The sequence below is a fragment of the Schistocerca cancellata genome, chromosome 3, assembly GCF_023864275.1.
Source record: "Schistocerca cancellata isolate TAMUIC-IGC-003103 chromosome 3, iqSchCanc2.1, whole genome shotgun sequence".
In the NCBI taxonomy this organism is placed as follows: Eukaryota; Metazoa; Arthropoda; class Insecta; order Orthoptera; family Acrididae; genus Schistocerca; species Schistocerca cancellata.
In genome coordinates, this window is record NC_064628.1 from 645158951 (window position 1) to 645183524 (window position 24574).

Genomic DNA, 24574 nt, shown 5'->3' on the forward strand with positions numbered 1-24574 from the left:
CGAGTTATCTTCTCCTGATACTGTTCTCTTACTTCCATTGATTCTAAAGTTGTTATATTATATTTCTGTGCCCTGGGTCAGTCTCCTTTCGCTGTGTTAGATATCTTTGCCCTCACCCGTGCCCATACCAGAAAATGATCTGTATCTATGTTTGGGCCTCTGAGACTCCTCATGTCCAATAGGTCCGATTTGTGTCTCACATTTATCAACACATGGTCGATCTGGTTTACTGTGTTTCCATCCGGTGAGTTCCATGTTCCCTTATGAATTTCTTTATGTGGGAACAGTGTTGATCCTATTACCATATTTCTAGATGCTGTGAACAGTATAAGCTTTGCTCCGTTATCATTACTTGTTGCGTGTTTGCTGTGGGGCCAATTATCGGTCTATAAATCTGTTCTTTGCCCACCTGAGCATTTAGGTCTCCAGCTATTATTTTAATATCATGCCCTGGGCACTCATCATATACTCTTTCCAAAGATTCATAGAATACTTCTTTCTCTTCTTCTTCGGATTATTCTGTTGGTGCATGGGCATTAATTATGGAGTAGGTAAAAAATTTCCCCTTTATCCTGAGTGTTGATAATCTTGGACTAATGGGTGTGAACCCTATTACCAAATGCTTCAATTGATGATGTACAACAAATCCTGTCCCCAGCTGATGATTTCTTTCACTGCAGCTATAGAATATATTTGCCTCTTTCTTTTCTAAAACTCGACTCCCTGTCCATCTAATTTCTTGTAGTGCTATTATACTTTGCTTCAGACTCATTATTAGATCCAGCATTACTTTCAGTGCTCCTGGTCGATATGGGGACCTCACATTCCAAGTACCAATATATAGATCTGATCTACGCCTAATATTTCTCTTCTTCCTAATTTTCCCTCCTTCATTTACTTGTATTCCATTCTCTTTGTCCTTTTCCATGCCAGGTCCATCTTCCTTCATCCATCCGACTTTACTTTGTAGAAGTTTAGCAACAGTTGTTTTTTACAGAGGGGGATGTCAACCCTGCGTCCAACCCCTACCAGGGGCGGGTGAGTTTTAATCAGGGTTTTCTGCCCTTAACCTTTGGAGACCCAACTCCCAACTGCAAGGCAGCAGTTATTGTTTTGCTAGTATTGGTCCGCCCTGGGTATTTTATTTCCCCAGTGTCCACCATATCTGGTGCACATTCCCAAATCTGCCACCTGGGGAGGCGCCCGATGGGAAACTAGCAACTCCACACAGGAATAGGAATTGTCCAAGTCTGCAAAATAGCTATTAGTTGCTGCAATCACCTCCTTGTTTGAATAAAATCTTTGTCCCACCAGCCAGTTCTTCAATTGGGGAACAAATAGTAGTCTGAGCCAGCCAAGCCCGAGAATAGGGAGGATGTGAAACAAGCTGGAATGCTATTTCCATTAATTTTGCGACCACAACTGCTGAGGTGTGTGTTGGTGCATTGTCGTGATGGAAAAGGACTTTTTTGCAGGCCAATCGCTTGCATTTTTCTTGAAGGTTGGTTTTTAAACGGTCCAATAACAATGAATAATAAGCACCCGTAATAGTTTTATGCTTTTCAAGATAGTTGATGAGGATTATCCCTTGTGAATCACAAAAGACAGTCACCATAACCTTTCTGGCTGAAGGAATGGTCTTCGCCTTTTTTGGTGCAGATTCTCCCTTGGTAACCCATTGTTTAGATTGTTCTTTAGTCTCAGGGGTATAGTAATGTATCCATGTTGCATCCTCAGTGACGAAACAACACTTAAAAGTCCTGCGGATTCTACCTGAACAGCTTCAAACCATCGTTGCAACACATCACATGATTCCATTTTTGGTCAAGTGTGAGCAATCACGGAACCCATCTTGCGGATAGCTTTCTCATGTCCAAATGTTTATGCAAAATATTATGTACCCATTCATTCGAGATGCCCACAGCACTAGCAATCTCACGCACCTTAACTCTTCTGTCATTCATCACCATATCTAGGATTTTATAAATTATTTTTGGAGTCATAACCTCCACAGGGCGTCCAGAACGTTCAGCATCGCTTGTGGCCATATGGCCACTCTGAAAATTTTGAAACCACTTATAAACTGTTATAATCGAAGAGTCACCATAATGTTGATCAAGCTTCTCTTTAGTCTCCTGAGGCATTTTGCCTTTCACAAAGTAATGTTTAATGACCATACAAAATTCTTCTTCATCCATTTTTTGACAATCACTCGACTTCCTTAATTCACACAAATGCCAAACACAAAGAAATAGACCAATATGACTGAAATTTGGTGTGCATTCTTTCCAAAGATGCTACTAACTAAACATGACCTCAACACGTGCTGGTGGTTCCATCTTTCGGACTTTGCATGGACTTTTCAAATGCCCCTCGTATAATGTCACAGTAATCGTACTGTGAACAAGGCTGTATGGTCTAGGTGTTTGTCTTGTTTACTTCTCCGTTGACACATGAACTTGCAGTTAAATCATGTCTATGGGATACTGTAACAACAATTGAATATTTTGATTGGTTAAGTCCTAAAAACTTCTTTCTACCTGTAATACAGGCATCTGCTCTATTACAAGCCACGTCATTCGAGCCATGTACACGCACAACATGGTCAGTTTCTTGTAGCATTATTTTCTCTTGGCTGGCATCTTTTGGGCAGCACTCATTCTTGCTCCCTGTTTCACAGTTCCAGGTTTACAACCTTTTATACATTAGTTAATTTCCTGCTGTGACTGTCAGCCAAAAACATCACATTGCCTATTTATTACTTCATGGATTTTTGTTTGAACTGACATTGTCTTTAGCCAGCAGTTAAGCTTTCCGTTGTTCAGAAAATCGTTCATTGCCATAGCTATCAACACTGCAGTCAGTATCTGTACTGCTTTTGCAACAATATGTTTGCCTTGGCTTTTTGTCACTGGTGATATGCACATTATCTACATATTTGGTTCCAAATTCCTCAAATATTACCATGATCTGGACTCTATTTATCTCATCAGTGGCATAAAACAGCAATGTTTACAGCCACAATAAAAGGAATCAGCATTTAGAACAAACAGAGGAAACATCTACATATACTTCTACATCTGTATTCTGCAAACCATTGTGAGGTGCATGGCAGAGGGTATGTACCATTGTACCAGTTATTAGGGTTTCTTCCTGTTCCATTCACTATGGAGTGTGGGAAGAATGATTGATTGAATGCCTCTGTGTATGCAGTAATTATTCTAATTATTATCTTATCTTCACGAAACCAATGTGAGAAATACATAGGAAGTTATTGTATATTCCTAGAATAATAATTTAAAGCAGTTCTTGAAACTTTGTTAATAGACTACATATCTTCAAAAGTCTTCCAGTTCAGTTCCCTCAGTATCTCTGTGACAGACTTCCATGGATTAAGCAAACCTTTGACCATTCATGCTACCCTCCTCTGTATACGTTCAATATCCCCTGTTAGTTCTATCTGGTACAAGTCCCACACACTTGAGCAATATTCTAGAATGGGTTGCATGAGTGATTTGTAAGCAATCTCCTTTGTAGATTGCTTGCACTTCTCAGTATTCTACCAATAAACTGAAGTCTACCACCTGCTTTACCCACAATCGAGCTATGTGATCATTCCATTTTGTATCCCTACAAAGTGTTACACCCAGGAATTTGTATGAGTTTGCCAATTCCAACAATGACTCATTAATATTACAGTCATAGCATTCTACGTCTTTTTTCCCCTCCATTTTGTGAATTGAAAAATTGTACATTTCTGAATTTAAATCAAGCTGCCAAGTTCTGCAATACTTTGAAATCTTATCAAGATCTGACTGATCATTCATGTGACTTCTTTCAGATAGTACTTCATTATAGACAAATACATCATCTGGAAAAAAAGCCTGATTTTACTATTAATATTATCTGCAAGGTCATTAATATACAACATGCACAGCAAGGGTCCCAACACACTTCCCTAGGGCACAACCAAAGTTGCTTCTACACCTGACAATGACTCTCCATTGTCCTTACCAAAAAGTCCTCAACCCAGTCACAAATTTCACTTGATACCCCCATATGATTGTACTTTTGAGAGTAAGTGTAGGTGTGGTACTGAGTCAAATGCTTCTCAGAAATCAAGAGATACAGCATCTACCTGACTGCCTTGATACACCAAAGCTTTCAGTATGTCATGTGATAAAACTGCAAGTCAGGTTTCACATGATCGATGTTTCCAGAATCCATGCTCATTGGCATTGAGAACATCATTCTGTTCAGGATACCTCATTATGTTTGAGCTCAGAATATGTTCTAAGATTTTACAACAAATCGTTTCACGGATACTTGATGGTAGTTTTGCAGATCACTTCTACTACCCTTCTTGCAGACGGGTGTGACCTGTGCCTTATTCCAAGCCTGGACACTGTTTCTTGTTTGAGGGATCTATGATAGAGTACAGTGAGAAGGGGGGCTAACTCAGCCACAAATTCAGTATAGAATCTGACAGAGATTCCATAGGGCCCTGTAGCTTCGTTCAATTTTAATGATTTCAGCTGTTTCTCTACACCAGTGACACTAATACTTATTTCCTTTGTGTCTTCACTGGTACAAGGATTCAACTGGGGCAATTCTCCTAGGGTTTTCTTTGTAAGGAAGACTTGTAAATGGAGTTAAGCATTTCAGCTTTTGCTTTGCTGCCTCAATTTCAGTTCCTGTTTCATTCACTAGGGACTGGACACTGACTTTTATACCACTAACAGCCTTTACACAGAACTAGGATTTCTTTGGGTTCTGTGAAAGATCACTTGACAATATTCTGGTACAGTAGTCATTGGAGGCATCACACATTGCTCTCTTGACAGTCAAACACATGTAATTCAGCATCTCTCCACCTACAGCCCTACACTTAGTTTTACACCTATTATGCAGTAATCTCTGTTTCTTTACAGTGACTGTATACCATGGATGTTCTCCCCCCCCCCCCCCCCCATTTAGACCTGTTCTACTGGATACATATATATTCCTGTAGGAGATCTTATCTGAAGCACTAGGATCCTTGTTTAGAATAACAAGCATCTTATTCTTGGCTTTTAGTCACAGGAGTCACTCGCACACAGTACATGGGTTGTGTTGATCACTTTCCATTGTTAATATTATCTTTACTTCTTCGAATTTCTTCGTGTGGTCTTCATATTCAGAATGTGTTGTAGCCAACTATGCATTAATTTCTTCTTCCTGTGATTCCAAAAGAACTTTGAGATTACTTACAACTAAGCTCTCGGTAGGTAGTTTTTTTGTTACTGTTTTGTGTTTCTTTATGAGTTCTTCATGTTCGGAGCGTATCACCACAAGATGATCTTTTACAGTATGTATTTCCTTTTCTTACAGTGTTAGGAATTCCTTTAAATTGATTTCTACTAAACATTCCACACATTTACAGCACTACCACTGATCTTCAACCTTTATGAATTTGAGATTTATTTTCATGCACTTATCATGATAACAACACTTTCTGTGCATAAAATAACTTTTACTACCTTTGGGAGCAAATATTACATATGGAATGATCACATAATAATGAAACTAAGGGACTGTCTTTGTCACTACCTATGCTTGGTGCCACGTTTTCAGTAATACTACTGTCAGCACCTATCTTCTTCAGAATTGGAATTACTACATTGATCTTGAAATCTGGCAGTATTTTGTTAAACTGGTATATCTTGCATGCCACATGCAATAGTTTTGTCATGACTGGCTCTCCCAGTGTTCTCAATAATCCTGAGGAAATGTCATTTGCTCCAGGAGTCTAGTTACCACTTAGGTCTGCGTTAAATTCTTTCTGCAGTATCATATCTATGTATTCCTGCTCTTTTGTTGAAAACTGACATTCTGAGCCCATGGCTGTGTACAAAATAGTGCCACTATTTAAATAAATAAAAAGCATTGTAAAAAGTGGCTAGTTGCTGTTATCTTCCATGTAAGAGTCAACCTATAACAAGTATTCCTTCCACCTTCCTGCTTTCACTTCTTTGCTTCGTATTGGCTTGCCATCAGAGCTTATGATATTGCTGTGTTGCTTTCCTCAAAATGTCTAATTTTTCCTATATTCAGCATCTATTTTATCCCAAGTACTACATGCTTCTAAAGTCTTGCATTTGTTTTCTAGCCACCCCTGCTTAGCCATTTTGCACTTTCTGTCATTCTCATTTTTTAGGCATATTATTCGCTTTCACCCTATTCATTTCTTATATTTTTTAAAATTTTCTCTTTCATCAAATAAATTCAATATTTTCATGGGTTATCTGTGGATTTCTATGTTACAGGAAGTTTCACAGAACCCACTTCCTACCCTGAAACTAACATTGTCCCCCCACAGAATGCAGAAATAAGACTGTAGTAACTTAACAAAAGTATTCAACATGACATCTGCAAATAATTCTGTCACTGTTCAAGATAAGCACTTCTGAACTAAGTCTTACAGCAGTTTATTATGATTGATATGCAACAGTTCACACACTTGTCAAAGCAGTTTTCAGAGTACCCACCCGATTCCCAGCCATAGGTTGCCAGTATCTCATTATTCGTGCTGACCCACACAAGAAACATAACTACATTATGCTCGAAAAAGGCAACTACGTGCTCACAATTTTAAATTAGTCTGAATTGTGCAATGTTATGATGGATAAAACAATTGGTTAGATTAGTCAAGATTCCCCATACAATCTGGAAAAAATATCATGTTTGCGGCAATTTGGAGAACTTGAAGTCAGTAGTAGTAGTATGGAAAAAGAAAATAGCAATTCTTGAAGCTGGACATGTTAACTAACACTTGTAAGTGATAAATGGAACTTTGTTAAAAAATCTCAAGTCCCAAGAGAGTTATCATTATTGTGTGCCGAAATTCATTTCGTGCCATATCGATGGAATACCATGATGCAAAGGAATTTTGGGACATAGTGATCAAGTTACTGTTCTGGAGGGCATGTGGCTGACTGCACAGCATTCTGGAAACCCCCCCCATGTTACAACGATGTGTGGTAGGATTCCGCTAACATACATCAATGCAGCATTGTGTCAGTCACCTGTGCATGCAACTGCCGCCTGCAGCAGCCACACAAACACTCACTGCAGCATCATTTACATGAGGCAGTCAAGCCAGCAGGCATATTTGAGCCAATGAGCCAATAGCCATAGTCAGATGGCCACTGTTACGCTGGACACTCCACCATCTGCTGAGCAGTCACCTTTGTTATCGGGCCACCAACTGTATGAAGGGGTCACGGAAGAGCTTGGCCATAAGAGTACAGCAGATCCATATGTCAGATCAGAAGGGTTCCGCAGCCAGCCACCAGCCACACACATCGGGTTCTGGAGTTCAACACCGGCAGTCTGCCCATGGAATCCGTGACAGCTTTGCCTAATCATCACCCAGTAAGCTAAGCACAGTCACTGCAGCATGCAAGGATGCTGTGAGACAACCACCTCTACTGTCCCAATATGAAGATGCCTTGGATCAAAACCATGCTGCACCCACCAGACCCGTGCAACTGTAATTGCTCTAGCTTGGGAATAATAAAGTGTTTTTCTGACTCCAGACTACCTTGCCGTGCTCATCCTCACCTCAGATGTTCATCTGTCTCTCTCACAAGCCCATCAAATGCACAAAGCCCAGATGGTAGAGCAATTACATCATTCTGACCAATCAAAGAAATGCTTCCGCACTTTACAGTAACAGACAGTTGTCACTGCACCATTACAACTGGTGACAGAAGTGGAAAGGCACAGGTGTAGAAATAGTTTGTCATTAATTTCTGACAGTACCACTGCTGGTTTCACAAGTCAGATGTCCCAGTCACCCTTTCATCTGGGATTGGAGTGTTGATAGATTGACAAGTGTTGTGATTATGTGATTACAGAGCTGGATGCAGCACCTTCAGCAATACTGTTACGAGTAAGTAGTGGCATGTGTGTTCTGTAACCACTCATGGGTTTCTTATTTCTATTGTTCCTGGCTTTGCGTATGTCCTCTTCCTTTGTATTAATATACCATAGGCAATGTGTTCAGTATGAAGATGGATGTAGGTGAGTGTAAATGATAAAGTACAGGTGTAATTTATTGAAAGTAGTGTTGTTATGTACGTCATATATTTAAGAGTCCTCGAGGGATCCATCATAGCAGATTTGTAGTTTGACATCCACTGAATGCCTGACTCGTGCAGAGATTTTTCACTTCCTTCCCATTTCAGCACTGCACTCCTGCTTCTATCTGTGATCCTTTTCTATAATTAGGTAGGCAAAAGCCACTGTACTCCATAGACCAGAGTCTCAACAAATACAGCATAGTTGCAACAGTGTTTTGTGGTATAATTTTTGTCTTTGCATCATGCTTCACCTGTCTCAGAACAGCATAGTTACTTCTGAGATACCACACAGATTCAAGATGTGTCATTACCACATCATCATCACTACATCACTCCCCACTCCCGACTCCTCACAACTCATAGCAAAGAATGTACCTGAAACCAGTGCAGAGAGTTATGGCCGAAAGGTAAAAGATGTCTTATGGTAGAACCCAGCGAGATACTAGGGGAAAAATGTGTTGATGAAAAGTACTAGTTATGAAACAGGAGTCAAAATAAAGTAGCACAGGTTGAAGCTGATAGACACCTGTTGCTAAGCGAGTATGTCAGTGATATCATAGAGCTTGTGGAGCACGATACAATGAATGGTTCTCTCTGCAATGAGAGATGAAGATGTAAGAATTGGGCAATAGTTCTACTACTGTTATGGTCAGTGATGTGACATTAGTGATTATCATGGATTTTTCTTGTAAATACTTTATATTTTGGGTCATCTTGGCCAAATTCTTGACCTTTTACTTTAAGAAGCAGATTTTAAGACAATAATGTAATTGGTTAGTAGGATGATGTACACTGTGGGGAAGATGATGAACATATTGATAATGAGAGATACAGTGATGAAGATGGGTATGTATTTAAAGAGAATATTTAGAAGATATGAGTGAGTATATAATTCTGTACTTTTAGTTGGGTCAAATGGGTATGGTGTACAAATTACATATTTACACAGAATCCGATCCCTAAGAGCTGGTCAGCATGGTTGCAGAGTGGATGAGGGAATTTTGTGGACTTTCAATGTGTTATGAACTAGCTTTGCCTAGAGGCTTCGTGGAACAGTGTAGAAAGTAAGTGGGCTGTAAGAGAAGTGGACCTGAGCATGGATAGGTGGACAAAAGTAACCACTGAAGTCAAAGTGCATAAATTTATCAGCAACCCTAGTGTCTGTTCATAGCACATGTGCATAGCTTTTCAGAACCAGCCAGTGACTATAACTATAAAAACTATGGACAGACTTGTTCCTAAATGTGTCCATATGTGTGTTCTAGCTAGCTTTTGTCAGAGAGGGAGCACCCTAAATGTGGGGACTGAACTTCTCTGAAGAGGGACGGTATGTCGCCGTATGGATGAAATGCTGCAAACCCAAATATATTCAGAAACCATTGATCCACTCAGTGTGCCGAAGACACACGGCTGATGACACAATGACCTGCAAGTTGCCCCAAATGTTACATTGACATATAGCGAGACTCTGGTAACAACTCTATAATGGAGCATTGTGCTAGCCAATGGCTGTAACTAGAGATCCATCATGCTGCTGGATGACCCAGCATTTGCCAGAAAGTTGTTGTCATCATCAACCCATCTTGTATGAAGGGGTAGACAGGACCTCGGTAACAGTCTGCAGCACTCCCAAGTGTCGAGTCGGCCAGCCACCCACCAAGGTTTGATGCCAATGGACAGCGTAGAGATTTCAGGGAAGCCTTCACCAAGCCATCACCAGCTGCGATAAGTGCAGTTGCTCTAGCCTGTCAGAATGCTACACTAGCTTAAGCTGGCTGCTGTGGCCACTACAACTGCTGAGCCATTCAGTACCTTGTCAGCAGTATATAAGACCTTCGGGGATAATACCCTCTTCTGCACTGGTACGAACACACTGGGGATCGACAACAGGCTGCACATACTAGACAAGGGCAAGCACCTGTATTTGTTCTAGCTTGGTGGGTAATAAAGAGTCTTTCTGAACTCCAAATACCTTACTGCGGCCACCCTCACCTCCGACAGACACCTGTCCCCCTAAGCAGGCCATCTAACCCACAGTGACTGGATGGGAGAATGGGAGAGTGGCTATGCCATCCTGACCAACCTAAGATTGCTCCTGCAACTAACAATAATGGATAGTTGCCAACACACCATTAGCACTTCAATATGAGTAAAAGTACTAGAGTATCTCAGTGACAAGAACTGTGATACAGAAAGAAGCTAGGCACTCATGTCATATGGTAGTAACTGCCATTGAGATGGTCTCCACTAAAAATTTATAGCTGTGGATTCACTTTTATATTATTATAATTATATTTCTTTTTTCTTTTAGTTTGGTTAGAAGGAGGAAATTGTCAAAAGCTTAGGAATACTTTCATTCTTCTTTATGTGGCTACTGACTACTTAACCCTTTAACTGTACAGTGAACTGTTCAGTTTACTGCTTCCACTGTTAATGTTTCACCAAGGACTTCCCGTAACTATTTTCATACTATTAGCCATTTTCCTTTTTTGAAATTTATTTATTTTATTTTTTCCTCGCTTCATTTCCAGACAAATTAAATTTTGTGCTCTGTGAAATAGTCAGATTCTGAAGATGGAAACAAAATACAAATAAGCAAAAAACAGCACATTATTGATGCATACTTTTAAATTTTATAAAGACAATAACATTGTTTGAAAATGTCAATTTTTTTATTTGGCGCACAGCATGTGTGGATTAAACCATAATACAAGTGGCATCAGAAAGAAATCTGTTTCCCTAACAAGAAATAATGATAATGTTATTCTTAAGCTCTGAAAATTACTATTTATAAAGTAAAGTTATTTGTGTTTTGTTAAATACATAGATGTGTTGTTGTGTTTGTTGCTTGCATTTTTATCGGCATTTTGCTAATTGTACAAATTTGAATAGTATGTACAACAACAAGAAATTAGGAATTCTTTTACAAATGAACATTAAAAACACTGCTATAATCTCAGTACATGGAAACTGTATGAATATACTAAGAAGCTACGAACGTCTATCCAGAGACAAGTCACACTTCCATCTCAAATGCCAGCATCTGATTTTTATGTACACATCATTTCTCTTTATAATTAAAAAATACAATGACAATGCAGAAAGGATAGATTGCTACTCATCTTATAGAGGTGGCGTCGAGTCTCACCATATAGAGGAGGCATTGAGTTGCAGACAGACACAGTAAAAAGACTGCTAAAATATTAAAGCTCTCAGACAACGACTTTCTTCTGCAGTGAAAAACACACATACATTTACACAATCTCAACTTACACATGCATGGCCACTGTCTTAAGGTGCTAAAGCCTGACTATCTGTGTGTGTGTGTGTGTGTGTGTGTGTGTGTGTGTGTGTGTGTGTGTGTGTGTGTGTGTTCTACTGCAGCAGAACAATTCTGTCCAAAAGATTTAAATATTAGCAGTCTTTTTCATCGTGCCTGCCTGCAACTCAAAATCTCCTCTCTACAGTGAATAGCAATCTATCCTTCCATGTTGTTGTTATTCCAATCTGGACTTTCCACTGTTCGTTAAAAAATACTTTACATTTATACATCTCAGTGACACATTCTTTGGACAAATAGATCATCAATATCATTGCATTCTGTTTTATTCATTTTGCTCTCATGGTCTTTGGTAACAGTTGATACAAATTTGACACACTTGTTACAAACTACCCACTTGTCCATCTTTTCTCTCATTGTTCCATCCAAAATGAAATGAGTGTTTCTCAAAGTGAACATCAATAAACAACTGAGTTGTAGGATACAACAACCAACAGGTATAATAGAAATATGTATCATTAAATACTTTGGAATGCAAACTGGTTACCACTTGTATTTAACTGAAAAGAATTATAAAAAAAAGGAAGCTGAAAGTATGAACGTAATCTCCCAACTGCCTAGATTTCATCCACTTTAAAAACATTTCAATAAAAACAATAAAAACTGATAAAAATCTCAACATTCACAACAATAAAATAATTTCATACAGCCTATTTTAAAATGCAGCATGCAAATTAGTGTTACAATAACAGTGATATTTACAAAATAACCACAGAAAGCTATTGGCACATCAGGAGTCTTTGGATAACAACAAGACTAAAGTATAAAAGTTGGGTATAGCACCTACATGAAACTATGATTAAATATTGCAGAGCACTACAATGATGATGAAGATAATGGAAGTATCTGATTTTTTTCAAAAACGTTCAATAATAAACTTATAACTGGATTGTATCAAACTTTCTGTACATAAAGGTGAAAAATCAACTCCGCAGATTCTCATCTAATGCCATGTTTGGTCAATTTACATAGTAATAACAATAACATAATGTGACACTTTCAATGTCTTCCATTAATTAACCGTACAAAATTCCTGATCAAACTGAAATTCATTCACAGAAAACATTCATCTTGTGATCTATTTTACAAACTTATCTACACACAATCTGCACCTCAAGAGTTTCCCAGACGGCAGGTTAACTTTACACTATCTTCTATAAAATACCGTTTGTAATCAATAGAGTCATGTGTGCATCTACTTGTCTAAGTAATTTATTCTTATCTGAATTCTCTTTTGTAAAATGAAAGAGTTAACTAAATACAGTTCTGAATAAATGAGGAAAAATAAATAAATCAAGATTAGAATTAAACTGAAAAATGGAAAGATCCATTTTGGAAATTAAAATAACTTTAAACTTTATAGTCCTGAGCATACTGTTTGGTAAACAGGAATGGAATGACCAGTATAACAAATACATCAGTTTCTTATTGTGGACATTTTCCAATAAATTGCTAACATGATGACTATTGCACAATAAAAGCAAGAGTAGGCTTGAAAGTAAATACAAGTCATATGATATAGAAAATTTCTGCCATGGCATGACAAATGCAAACTTCACTGGTATAAACAAAAGTGCCGGAACGAAGAAGAAGAATGCAAGACCAGAGAAGGCAGTGAGACAACATCGCCATGTTAAGAGTGGCATCTAGCCGAAGTGAATTAAGCACCGCTTCTGCCAGCCTCGGCTGGAAATTAGTGGACAGTATTCACAGAGTATTAGCACGGCCTAGCTGAGAGTGCTACGATAGCAGTTATTAGTGATGCACAAACTGTGTGTCAAACTTGCATGAACTCTGTATACAGCCAAGGACACTGATTTATGTTGCATGTCGCCCATCGCTTGCGACACTATTGTAAATACGAGTTGAGTACTGTCAATCTGCTTTATTGAAATAAAACTACTAATGTCATTTGCTTGAACTGTTGTACAGCATTCCGAGAATGCAGCATCCTTTAGGCACCCTATACGAGACGAGTGGGCAAGACCCCACACAAACTAGTAGTCTGCCCCAAAAGTTATATAAGGAATCAAATCATATAAACTGTTCTTCAGGTAAGGAATAAAGTTACATTTAACACCAATTAGGTTTACTCATGGGTAGAAAAATAGTTAAAACACTGATATAATTACCTGAATAACTCAAGTAAAGGTGACAGCATAAGGAATGATAATAGTGAGCAAGAATGCCCATACGATAGTTCAAGAGGTATTTTTAATATTTTGGAAGATGAAAGGTGACTTATAAGTAGCCATTATAAAGTTCCAATTCTAGCCTGTTAAAAACCTGTATAATACTGACTTTTAAATCATTTTTTTAAATGAAAAACCTGACTACACCATATTTTTTATTTTCCTTGAAAGCTAGGGAGGAGGGAGGAATGAGGGAGGGGAGGATTCTAACCCCCTCGGTATGGGTGCCCTTGACAGTAAGAACAAAAATGTCTTGGTATATCAAATTGGAAAAAACATATCATTCTGTTGATTTTGCACAGTTTGTTGTAAAAGCATCCTCCTTACAAAGCCCTTTATGAATTCAGATTTCTTAAACTAAAATCACAATTTCTTTCAAAACATCTGCAGGAAATTTGAGGACCAATATTAGAAAGACAAATAACAGTATATCTTCAGATATCCATAGTTTAAAAAAAATCATCTTACAATGTTCTATCAAGACAAGCAGTTAACACAGTGTTTTAGTTTGCAAAGGAAATGTGGGATAATAAAGTAGAGTGCACTGACTTTTTTCTGGAAACCAATTAATACAAATGATAGAACAACATACAGGAAAACAAATACATTTGCTGGAATAGATAGCTTAAGCAAGATCACAGAAAGCAAAATCACTGTGGAATGTATCCCATGAAGTCACTAGGATTGCAGCGTTTTTTTTTTTTTTTTTTTTTTTTTTTTTTTTTTTTTTTTTTTTTTTTTTTCTTAAATCTCCCAGATTTGTCTATCATTCTTGGGCTTTTTGTCATCTTATAATCTTGGTCAGCATTTTCTCCGACACTGTGCACATGATATGCATGTAGTCTGTGAGTTGATAGCACTTACACTTCATAATATATTTACATTCACCAACATTCAGGTCTCAAGAAAACTATTATACTATCTACATTTCAAGTAGTACACTGTGGCACATATATGTCACAAGAAAGTTTCACTAGTTACTTCAGATTTCACAGTCAGTCATACACAGCTGAAAATGAAGACAAGTGGATGCAGGACAATAGCTTCTCATACTATTTAGAATGTCTCTCAATAATTAAAGGCCAAAAGTATGAAGATGATGAAATGTCCAACATAAGATAAAAATGTCTTTTCTGGTTCAGAAACTAATTTACTTCTTCTTCAAAACACTAATAATGCAATCTATAGTAATTTAAGTATGCCTGTACGTGAACTACAATGAAATCTGCACAGAGAGATCATTTGTTTTGAACAAATTCCAGAGAAATCTATAACATAATAAACCTCAAAATATTATTCTTAAAAAACAGGTTCACCAAGATTTCTTGTAAAAATAAAAATAATTACAAATGATCCAAGCAAACCTGATTTTTAAGAATAATATAACAATTCAGATAGTTCCCAACAGTTGACACGATGTCAAACATATATGAATCTTGGAAAGCCTTAAAGAACCTAGTGATGAATCAAATAAATGGTGAATCTCAAGTGATGAACAGCCTACTGCCACCAGTGTGCTGTTTTCCAATACAATCAAAAAACTCTTGCCACTATGGATAAATTTTCTTTTTGGTGTATCTAAATTAATCAAAGAAGACAATTACTTCATAAAAATGTATATTTCTACAAATACATCACTGAAAAATTGGAACTGCATACATGGTGATGTGATGGTCGATACTTCTTGCACTCTTCATAGCCAATGCTCAATATACCATCTTTTTATGATTTTACACAACGGTATAACTGTTTATTTTTCCACTAGACCACTACTGCCAAGTTTATACTGAAGAATGTATTATTTAAAAAACAAACTTCTAAGGCCAAAAATTCCTGATATTAACATTCTAAAATTTGTGAAAAATAGGAGACATGTGACTGAAGAAAGAGGGGCTAACAAGTCATGAAATAAAATATTAGTTGAAAAATTCATACAAAAAATCCATTAGGTGACTGTGGAACTGATGTGTCTTGTATTTAATGACATGAGTAGTTATTAAATGTAACATTCAGATATTTACAATTTCAGTGTTCTGTTATATAATTTTCAGTGAGTGCATACTTTATTGAGCAATGGAGGAAAATAATGTAACCTTAAACTTTTTACTGTGTTGGTTGATTGTCAAACATCAAAGAGCAATTCATATGAAACATATTGAAATATCAAATTATTATCCTTACTTCTGACTACTCTCCAATGTAACACAAAAGACAGGACACAAAAACTAAAGAACAGAGCAAAAATAGAGCAAACTTCCATAGTTCCATATCTACAAGTGCAGAATATTGTTGATGTGTATCAGCTGAAAAAATATACTAGACATCATTTTTTTAATTCAATGTAACGAATATCAATATGTTTGTAGGTGTATTATGATTATCACATTTGTGCTCAATAGTTTTAATTAAATTCATTGTAGGCTGGAGGTCAGTACAATGTGGTAAGACGACTCCAAGAAGGTGTCAACTTTGCAACTAATACATCACATAACACACAGAATGAAAAATGGGTTTAGTTTCCCTCCTAGTCTTTTGTATAGTCTTTTATACTACAAATATATAAAAGGAAGAGTAACACTGTAAGCAGCACAAAAAAGAACAACTGCAGAATAAATATTCTTCTTAGAGTATGAAAATATGTTGTGAACACTACATGTAGGACCACTGCACAATACACAGAAATTAAATGCTGCTGCAGACTCTTATCTTATAAAGTCTCTAGTTATGACAAATAACTGTTTACATTAACATTTTCTACAGACTGAATTCAGAATTAAAAACAATGAATCTTCACTGTCTAAGCATAACAAAAGAAATTCACAAGAAAAGCATATGAGATGATTTACAGTAGATAAGCTCACACACAGCAAAGCAGAGCAAAAAAGAATTTTAAACAGAGAGAGAGAGAGAGAGAGATTCTGCAAAAATACAAGAAATACAGTGTGATTTCACTCATTAATATCATATATCAGTCTTTTCTTCCACAGTTGCCTTACATCCAAAAAATTTATATGCAAACTGACCTAAGATACTGATATTGTTACTAGGTGCTGAGTGGTATCAAAAGAATTGGAAAAGTATATAAATTTAATCACAAGACTAAATGTTTTTGTTGAAAATACAGCCACTACACTACGGTGCACTCTATTTATAGTATACAGTAAGTTATGCATTAGGCAGCATTAAATTAGACAATGGTGGCCATTAAACAACGCACACAATGAGAACAGCTGGCCAAAGGCCCTGCTTTTATTTATTTAGTTTTTTTTAATTCAGCTTGTTTCAAGGACAAGTAAATGCACACAGGATAAAAGAAACTACAAACTTCAAAGTTGTATTTAAGATATGTAAGCTATTAAACCTATACAGAAGTCCTGATATGGCACAATCACAGACATCTGTAGTAATCCACAAATTTTCCTCATTCTTCAATTTCTGCTAAGAGGACATACATCAATTACCAAACAAATTAAACTCACATACACGTACAAATCTTTCTCCACAAAATCAAAAATCTATTGATCACAAGAATTTCACCAGTATACATTACTGTTGCTCCTCAAACACCAGAGCGACTGGAGTCTTTCATCCCAGGAATAATCATTAATGAGCAACCTAGTTTGTACAAAATTGTCACAACAATACTGTGTTATGAATCCTTTTCTTATTATCACAGACAGAAGAGTGCATGAATTCACCCATGGCAAAAATCTAACATGACTAGTCATTAGCTCTCAAGGAGTCAACACTGTCTCTTTTTAACTACTCAAAATTTTCACAATAGTTTCTTTACTGGCAAAAAACTCAGTATCATAGTCAGACTTCAAAAGCTGATTAAGACAGCTAAAATTAAAAATTGAAACATGACACTGAACTACAATCAGTTCCTCAATTACCACCTAAACACCTTCATATTAATGGCAGATCTATGGCTTAAGAATACTGAACCCTGGAACATACAAAATCTCAGAACACTAAAACGTGATTCATTTCAGTCACATCTGAAATTTTTCTTTCTGCTTAAAATTGAAAACACAGTAAAAAAAGTTCCGTTATTTCTTACTCTTAAGAAATCACTTTAACAGGTATCAGAGGTATTCATAGGAAATAAAAGAACCTTGGTTTCACAAGGCCTTCCACATATGCTTTTCAACCATTTACAGGTAACTGTAAGTATATGTTTTGAACTCCAAACTAACATCTTGTATCACCTTTGATGAATCTCCACTTCCTCAATGAGTATTTTTGATTTCACGTTTTGTAGGTTTTAATGTTCCACTGTCAGATGCTTTTTCTGTTATGGGCTCATCTGAAGAAACCTGCTCTTCCACATAATGAGTAATTCCATATGGGCGTAGATGATAAATAAGGTATTCAAGCACATACATGTGATTAGGTGAAACGTAGTGAAAGGAGACTGCACTGTCAGAACAGCACTCCAGGCCCTGTAAAACAAGACATGAAAGCACCAGCAAAAATTAAAATAACAATGTAATGTATATGTAAAGTGTATTATTGTCATGGTGACAATGTACTTTATTTATGAACATTCAATGTATTCCTTTTATCAAATTTTTGTAAAACACTGCACATAAGCAATTTTCTCATTGTTCTTAGCATTTTACTAAATATTAATATAAAAACAGGATTTCCAGATGAGCTGTGCATGTGGGAACACACACACACACACACACACACACACACACACACACACACACACACACACACAAAAGAGGGGAGTGAGGAGGAGGAGGAGGAGGAGGAGGAGGAGGAGGAGGAAAGTAGCCATACTAGCCACAGTGTGCTCTATGATAAGGAATTCAAGTTTGAAAGCTGAATTACATTGTTCAGAGATCTAGCTTATGTGTCTACCTATCTCTCAACACATCCTCTATATCTTCACTGCCTTTTTTTTTTTTTTTTTTTTTTTTTTTTTTTTTTTTTTTTTTTTTTTTTTGCGAATTTTAAACATCAATAGTTTGAGTAATTATATACACATAATGTGTTTCTAATCTTTAAGAAATGAAATATCATTGAAATTTACCTCTTTTGATTCATAATAAATATAGTTCCAGTACCAGAAGTTCTTGTCAGTGTGTCCAGGAATAAGATGATGTTCTGGAACAAATGGAAAGAACCTGCCTCGACCAAGAGAATCTCGTGAATCAGCAGCCTTAACCCCCACAGCTTCTAGACATTTACCTGTAAATTAAATAACTCTCAATCCTCACACACATTAAACATGACACAGTAACAACAGAAAAGAAAGTCAGCATAATGCATAGTCAAACCAATTACTCTGGCTGCTATCTGTATTAAACAATGGTCACTTCAAAGCCAACATTAACTAACATTAACTGAAGTGCCCCTTTCCGTTTTTCTGTCAGTAAATAAAGGCCAGTCTCGAGAACTACTGTAGGGATTTTTATACAGCTTTCATTAATAGACAGTTTGACTGACAAGTCATCCAGCTGTAGATAGTGTTACTGTGCACAGCCAGGGCATGTCACTTTTGAATATACTATTTTTCCTAACCACTGACAATTTGATCCCTCTTTTTCTCTTCACTGTCACCCAGTTTAAAAGATTCTTGACTCATTTTGACAATGAGCATTGTATAGAACCTTACCTTACAAAATTAAATGTACTGTACATTAATGAAAAGCATGTACCTACTATCAAAACTAAAATAGAAAATACAGTAAACTACATGTAAATGACACAGAATTGAAATTTTTCAACAGAATTTTTCTTCATTGCGAGAAACATTTTTACATGCCTTGTGATATGATGATGATGTTTGGTTTGTGGGGTGCTCAACTCAGCGGTCATCAGCACCCAGCCTTGTGAGATGTTACACTGTCTTAATGAATCACTATAATACTAGATGCAGTGCCACAAATTAACCAAATTAAAGATATTGCAAAACTCACCTGCCACATAAAGAGAAGATGTTGCTAACCTGACTGCTGTGGGTTTAAGTGGTAAATGGCCTTCTCCACAACCATTATTTGACTATACAGCTTTTTTTTTTTTTAACTTACTAGCAAAGGGCCAGTAAAGATTAGCCTATACATATCACAAGACTAATGGTTGATGGTAGATGCATAAGCTCGATCTTTAGAGTGACGTACTTAAGTGTGCTATGTTTGATCTTATTAGGCACTCTTGAATTCATATGTTGGTCACTTTGTCAGATAGCTTTGTTATGGTCGTGTTTCATGCAGACTTGGGAGTCTTTATTAGCACTGAGATTCTGAGTTCAGTTATTGACAGCCACTAGGTGCCTAAGGATGGACTTAAAAATTCCAAAACTGACTGCATGTGAGCTAGTAAATTTTCAGGACATCCCTGTATGGATAAGCAAATTAAATGAGTAGAAGTTAAGAGGTGATATTACCAGCAAATATTCCACACACTGTCTGGTTAATTTTTTGCACCATAAGATGGTGACATCTGCTTACATGCACTTTAGTTACAGATAGAGCACTTCTACTGCTCCTTAAATCCTTTTGGTTGGCTCCTAACCTATAGCGGATTCAGTGGAACTGTAAATCGAGTTCCAAGACTTCTGATCACAGTTTCTTCCCATATCATTCTGTATCTATATCTACATGAATCTCTACAAGATATTGTACAGCACATGCCTTTGCATCTATGCACCAAATACAAAAAGTATTTTTTGATATTGGTCTGAACAAGCTAAGGAGTGACATTCCCAATCTCAACAAGAAGCAAACAACTAGTCACTGGAAACGTATATTAGTTGCACGGTAAATATGGCCTATAATGAGATTCACCAAATACTTAGCTTACTGATGTGTTGCCCACAACTGGGATAGGAATGGGTGGAAAAGTTTCTAATACAGATGTAGAACTAGTGTTTCAACTGTGATTAAGCCCATGCAGAATAATATTGCCAGTAGATACGCTATTGGCTGTGCAAGTGTGAGGAGAGTGGTAGTGGTGAGAGCTGCAGGGGGGGGGGGGGGGGGGAGGGGGGGATGCTGAGTGCTACGAGACATTGTTTTCCCACTTCCAACACCGACAGGTGCACACCTTGCCATCTTTCTCAAATAATTTTACAGAAACTACTGGGTATTTTTTATTGATATTTTTATTTTTGATTTTAAAGGGTGTTTACGTGGACAAGGAAAAAAAAATCCTGGATTTTTCCAGGAATTCCCGGTTAAAAATGCACTTTCTCCTGGGTGAAAACACACTTTTTCCGTGTTAAGTGACAGTATATTTTCCCTTATCAATCCCTTGAGTGGTTACGGTTTTATACATGGGCGTAGAATTTCCCGGCACTTTAGAAAACGAAACTCAGGGAAAAAGACACGTCTTGGAAATATCTTTGATGTGCAGCAACCTGTACGCTGCGTATTTTCGTATTACGAAAATATACATTGGAATTCCACCAAACACCACATGTTACTTTATGAATCATTGAAATCGCGTTTGTGATGTGCTTTTGTTAGTCAGTCATAACTCAGGACACGAGATCTCGCCAGCTGATGACAGCGGATACTAAGAGCATACGACAAGTGATGCAGTCAGCCAACAGCACCATCAATGTTAAGTAGCACAAACACACAAACAGGGAAAGTTAATAGTTTAAATTAATATACATAGTGTTGCTACAAGAAAAGCAAAGCTTCCACATATGATATTGGTCTGAAGCTGCAAGAGACACTAAGGTTTCGCATATAATTTTGATCTTTTTTGCGCGTGTTACACTTCAAGATATATCACACAAATGTGCCAGTAAAATTTTTAGTGATGACATAAATGTCTGATCTTCTGGGCTTGAAATTCTTCTAAATGGCTCGTCATCAAAGAGTTGATTTTTAATGAGAGTCAAATGCTCTGAGATACATGGTACATTCCTGCACACAGTTCAACTTATGTAAAAGGATATTTACTTAGAAAGTAACGCTTTTCAGACCACTATTCGCAATATTTTCCTGCGACCTGTTAGAAATAGGTTGGTTTCAGTAGTTGCCAGAGAGCACAGATAACAGGCGACACGTGCAGTTTTCATGAAGAAGGAAGACGGTATGTAAGTACTTGTAAAACATTATGTCTTAAAAGATACAAGACATCAGACGATACTCCAAGAGCTTTGGAATTTCGTTAACCATATTAAAATGTGCACATTTAAAGTGCATACTGCATATTCGTATGTCCAGATTCCCAATGAAGTAGACCTTGACCTGATATTAAGCTTTTCAGTGTGGTTTTCGGGATGCAAATTTTCTTGGAGCACCAGTACTGTATTACAATATGTTTGGTTCTTTATTATGATATAATGTCATACGTGCCAGAAAATGAAAATGTGCACATGAAATGCAGCGAACAGTTGAAACTAGCCAGTACTGTGGAATTAAACATATTGTTTTAAATACTGCCTCTGCGAAAAAGGTTAATAAAAGTCAAATTTCTTTAGCAAACAAACAAAAATAACTTCATTGTTCTGAAGGCCATTAATGCTTGACTGTCAGAAAGGTAGAAATAAAATAAAATCTGAAACTAATGACATATTTTAGCCTTCCATAATTATGTGAATGTATTTTAATTCACTTGATAGCTCCTGGCCACAGATTTCCGTTTTGTTTCATTTGACGTGAGAGTAAACGAAGGGGAAACCAAAATCACTAAATGTAAACACAGGTCACGTGGAGACTACCCACTATAATTGCTCTGCGGATCAGCCCCCCGGATCTACGATATTTGCAAACCGGGTCAATACTTAAAAAAAAAAAAAATTTGAATTTTCAAAAATATGTTCACCTTGTAGCGCACATCATTCTGAAAAGTCTGAAACATATATGTTCGAGGAAATGTAAGACATATTATTTGGTCTTAAGTATGCCAAAGTTCAGTGCCACACCTCTTCATAAAGCATTCTTCTACCGCACGTCACTGTATTTCGCTTGTGGAATTGAAAAATGTATATTTTGTAATAGATGCCATCAAACTATATTCAGGACAGTGGAAATTGAAATTTCCTGTGGTGCCTCTCCTGCTCCCAGTCGGCGGTTTGACAGCCTGCCCCTCTTAAGAAAAAAACTAGCACTTAATAGCAGATGGGATTATTTGTAATCGGAAGAACAAGAACTACTCAGAAAATTTGAACTCTGTATTGCTTATTAGCTAACAACTTGTGTTTTGTGCGACATAAAATTAAATATAGGATACATAAAAGAAATAAAGATAAGAGATAAGCAAGAAATTACACATTTCTTCAATCCTTAGCTCCTAGCATTTTTTTTTTCTCTCTAATCCTGCTACAGCTTTACATGGTGTTCTTTCCTTTCTGTGAAAGAATCTATTCCTAATCAAAGTTCGTCAAACGCGTTGCTACATGAAAAATCAAAATGTCGTTATCTAACACTGAAATGGGATTCAATGTGGCACCCATCAGTGCCCAGAAGAGTCTGAAAGTGTAGGATTGCATTCTGCACAGCAGAATGAAGCATGCCCGTAGGTATGCTGGCTTTCTCTATTGATATGCTGTGCTTTATATCAACACATGAGTGAATGTTCCGCTTGTAAACCCTGTCCTTCGGGTGGCCCCACAACCAGAAATCACAGGAAGTGAGATCAGGTGATCATGCTGGCCAGCATTTAGAAACAATCGGCTGATAATTCAATCATATCCAAATGTGTTTCGGAGAAGCAGATAACTCCATGAGCAATGTGCGGTGGGGCCCCATCTTCCATGAAAGCTGTTGAGCTCAATGTGTCTCTCTTCTGTAGGGAGGGTACGACATGCTAGCAAAGTATAACACAGTAACAGTGGCCAGTCACATGGCTCATCTTTGCTCCTTGAGTGCCAACCTGTTCAAAAAAGAATGGACCAATGATGAACGTAGCCGTGAAACCACACCATATGGTGATGCTATCACCATACAGAGGAACTTCATGCACACTGACTGGAGGTGAAGACCCCCACACTTGGCAATTCTGTGGGTTCACTTCACCTGTCAGAGGAAAATGAGCTTCATCTGTCCTTAGGATGGTCCAGGATCAGCCCATGCCAACTTCAATCCTTGCGAGCAACTGGAGAGCAAAATCCGCATGTTGTCATGTGTCCTGTGGTGCAACGTTGCTGTACGATATGGATATTGTACGGGTGCCATTTGAGAATGGTTTGAAACACCTTCTGTACAGTGGACCACGGGATGTTCAACTGTCGTACACAGCACACGTACTGCCTGACGATCAGGAATTGCACACAGCTTTGTCTGCCATAACACCAGTGATTTCATCAATTACCTGTGGTGCAACTGGTCCTCGGCCTCTTCCCAGAGCGACACCCAGTTCTCCAGTTAACTCAAACTTCTTCAGCACACTCGGCACAAAAGGTGGAGAAAGAGGACTCTTCCATAATCCATTCAGACGGTGAGATTCTCGAAATACAGCTGCAGGATTAATATTGTTTTGATAATAGAGCTTTACCAATAATGCCCTGCTCCTTTTGTCCAAGCTCATGTTGACATGTCAACAAATGCACTGCAACCGGTCAGGTGTGCGAGACTATGAATCACAATGACTGATCACGGCACCTGGTGGCCATAGTTGGAACTGCAGTGGTGCTGTGATGCACAGAAATCTTGCACCCCATACTCTGGATATTAATGCTATCAAGTTTGGTACTCATACAGTAATTAGTTCTGTGTTATAATATGTTAAACACCCCAGTACATCCACTGCGCGAGACATGAGGTATGAAATATGTATGTTGGCCAACAATTGGCACACTGCATTGAGTGTTAAATGCTGTTCTCTGTTCCTATTTGCGAATTCTAGTAGTGACTAAAATCACAGCCAGATACAGTAAAGCTGTTATGGTGAAAACTTCTCAGTGACTGAGATTTGCAAACAGTACATGATATCTTGCACAGCCCTATGAT

At 37.5% G+C, this 24574-nt stretch overlaps 1 protein-coding gene across 5 annotated transcripts in view; it reads right to left on the reverse strand.

The window, feature by feature from the left end:
- Positions 1-11711: 11711 nt before the first annotated feature.
- Positions 11712-24574, reverse strand: part of LOC126175596 (glycoprotein-N-acetylgalactosamine 3-beta-galactosyltransferase 1-like) — a 362470-nt gene continuing 349607 nt past the window's right edge. For all 5 annotated transcript variants that reach the window (XM_049922463.1, XM_049922464.1, XM_049922462.1 and 2 more), the window contains 2 exons: positions 18700-18857; positions 11712-18100 (listed from right to left, as the gene is read on the reverse strand). In XM_049922463.1, coding sequence (XP_049778420.1) covers positions 17888-18100; positions 18700-18857 — 371 coding nt within the window. In that variant the 3' untranslated portion in view covers positions 11712-17887. The remainder of the gene's footprint in view (positions 18101-18699; positions 18858-24574) is intronic.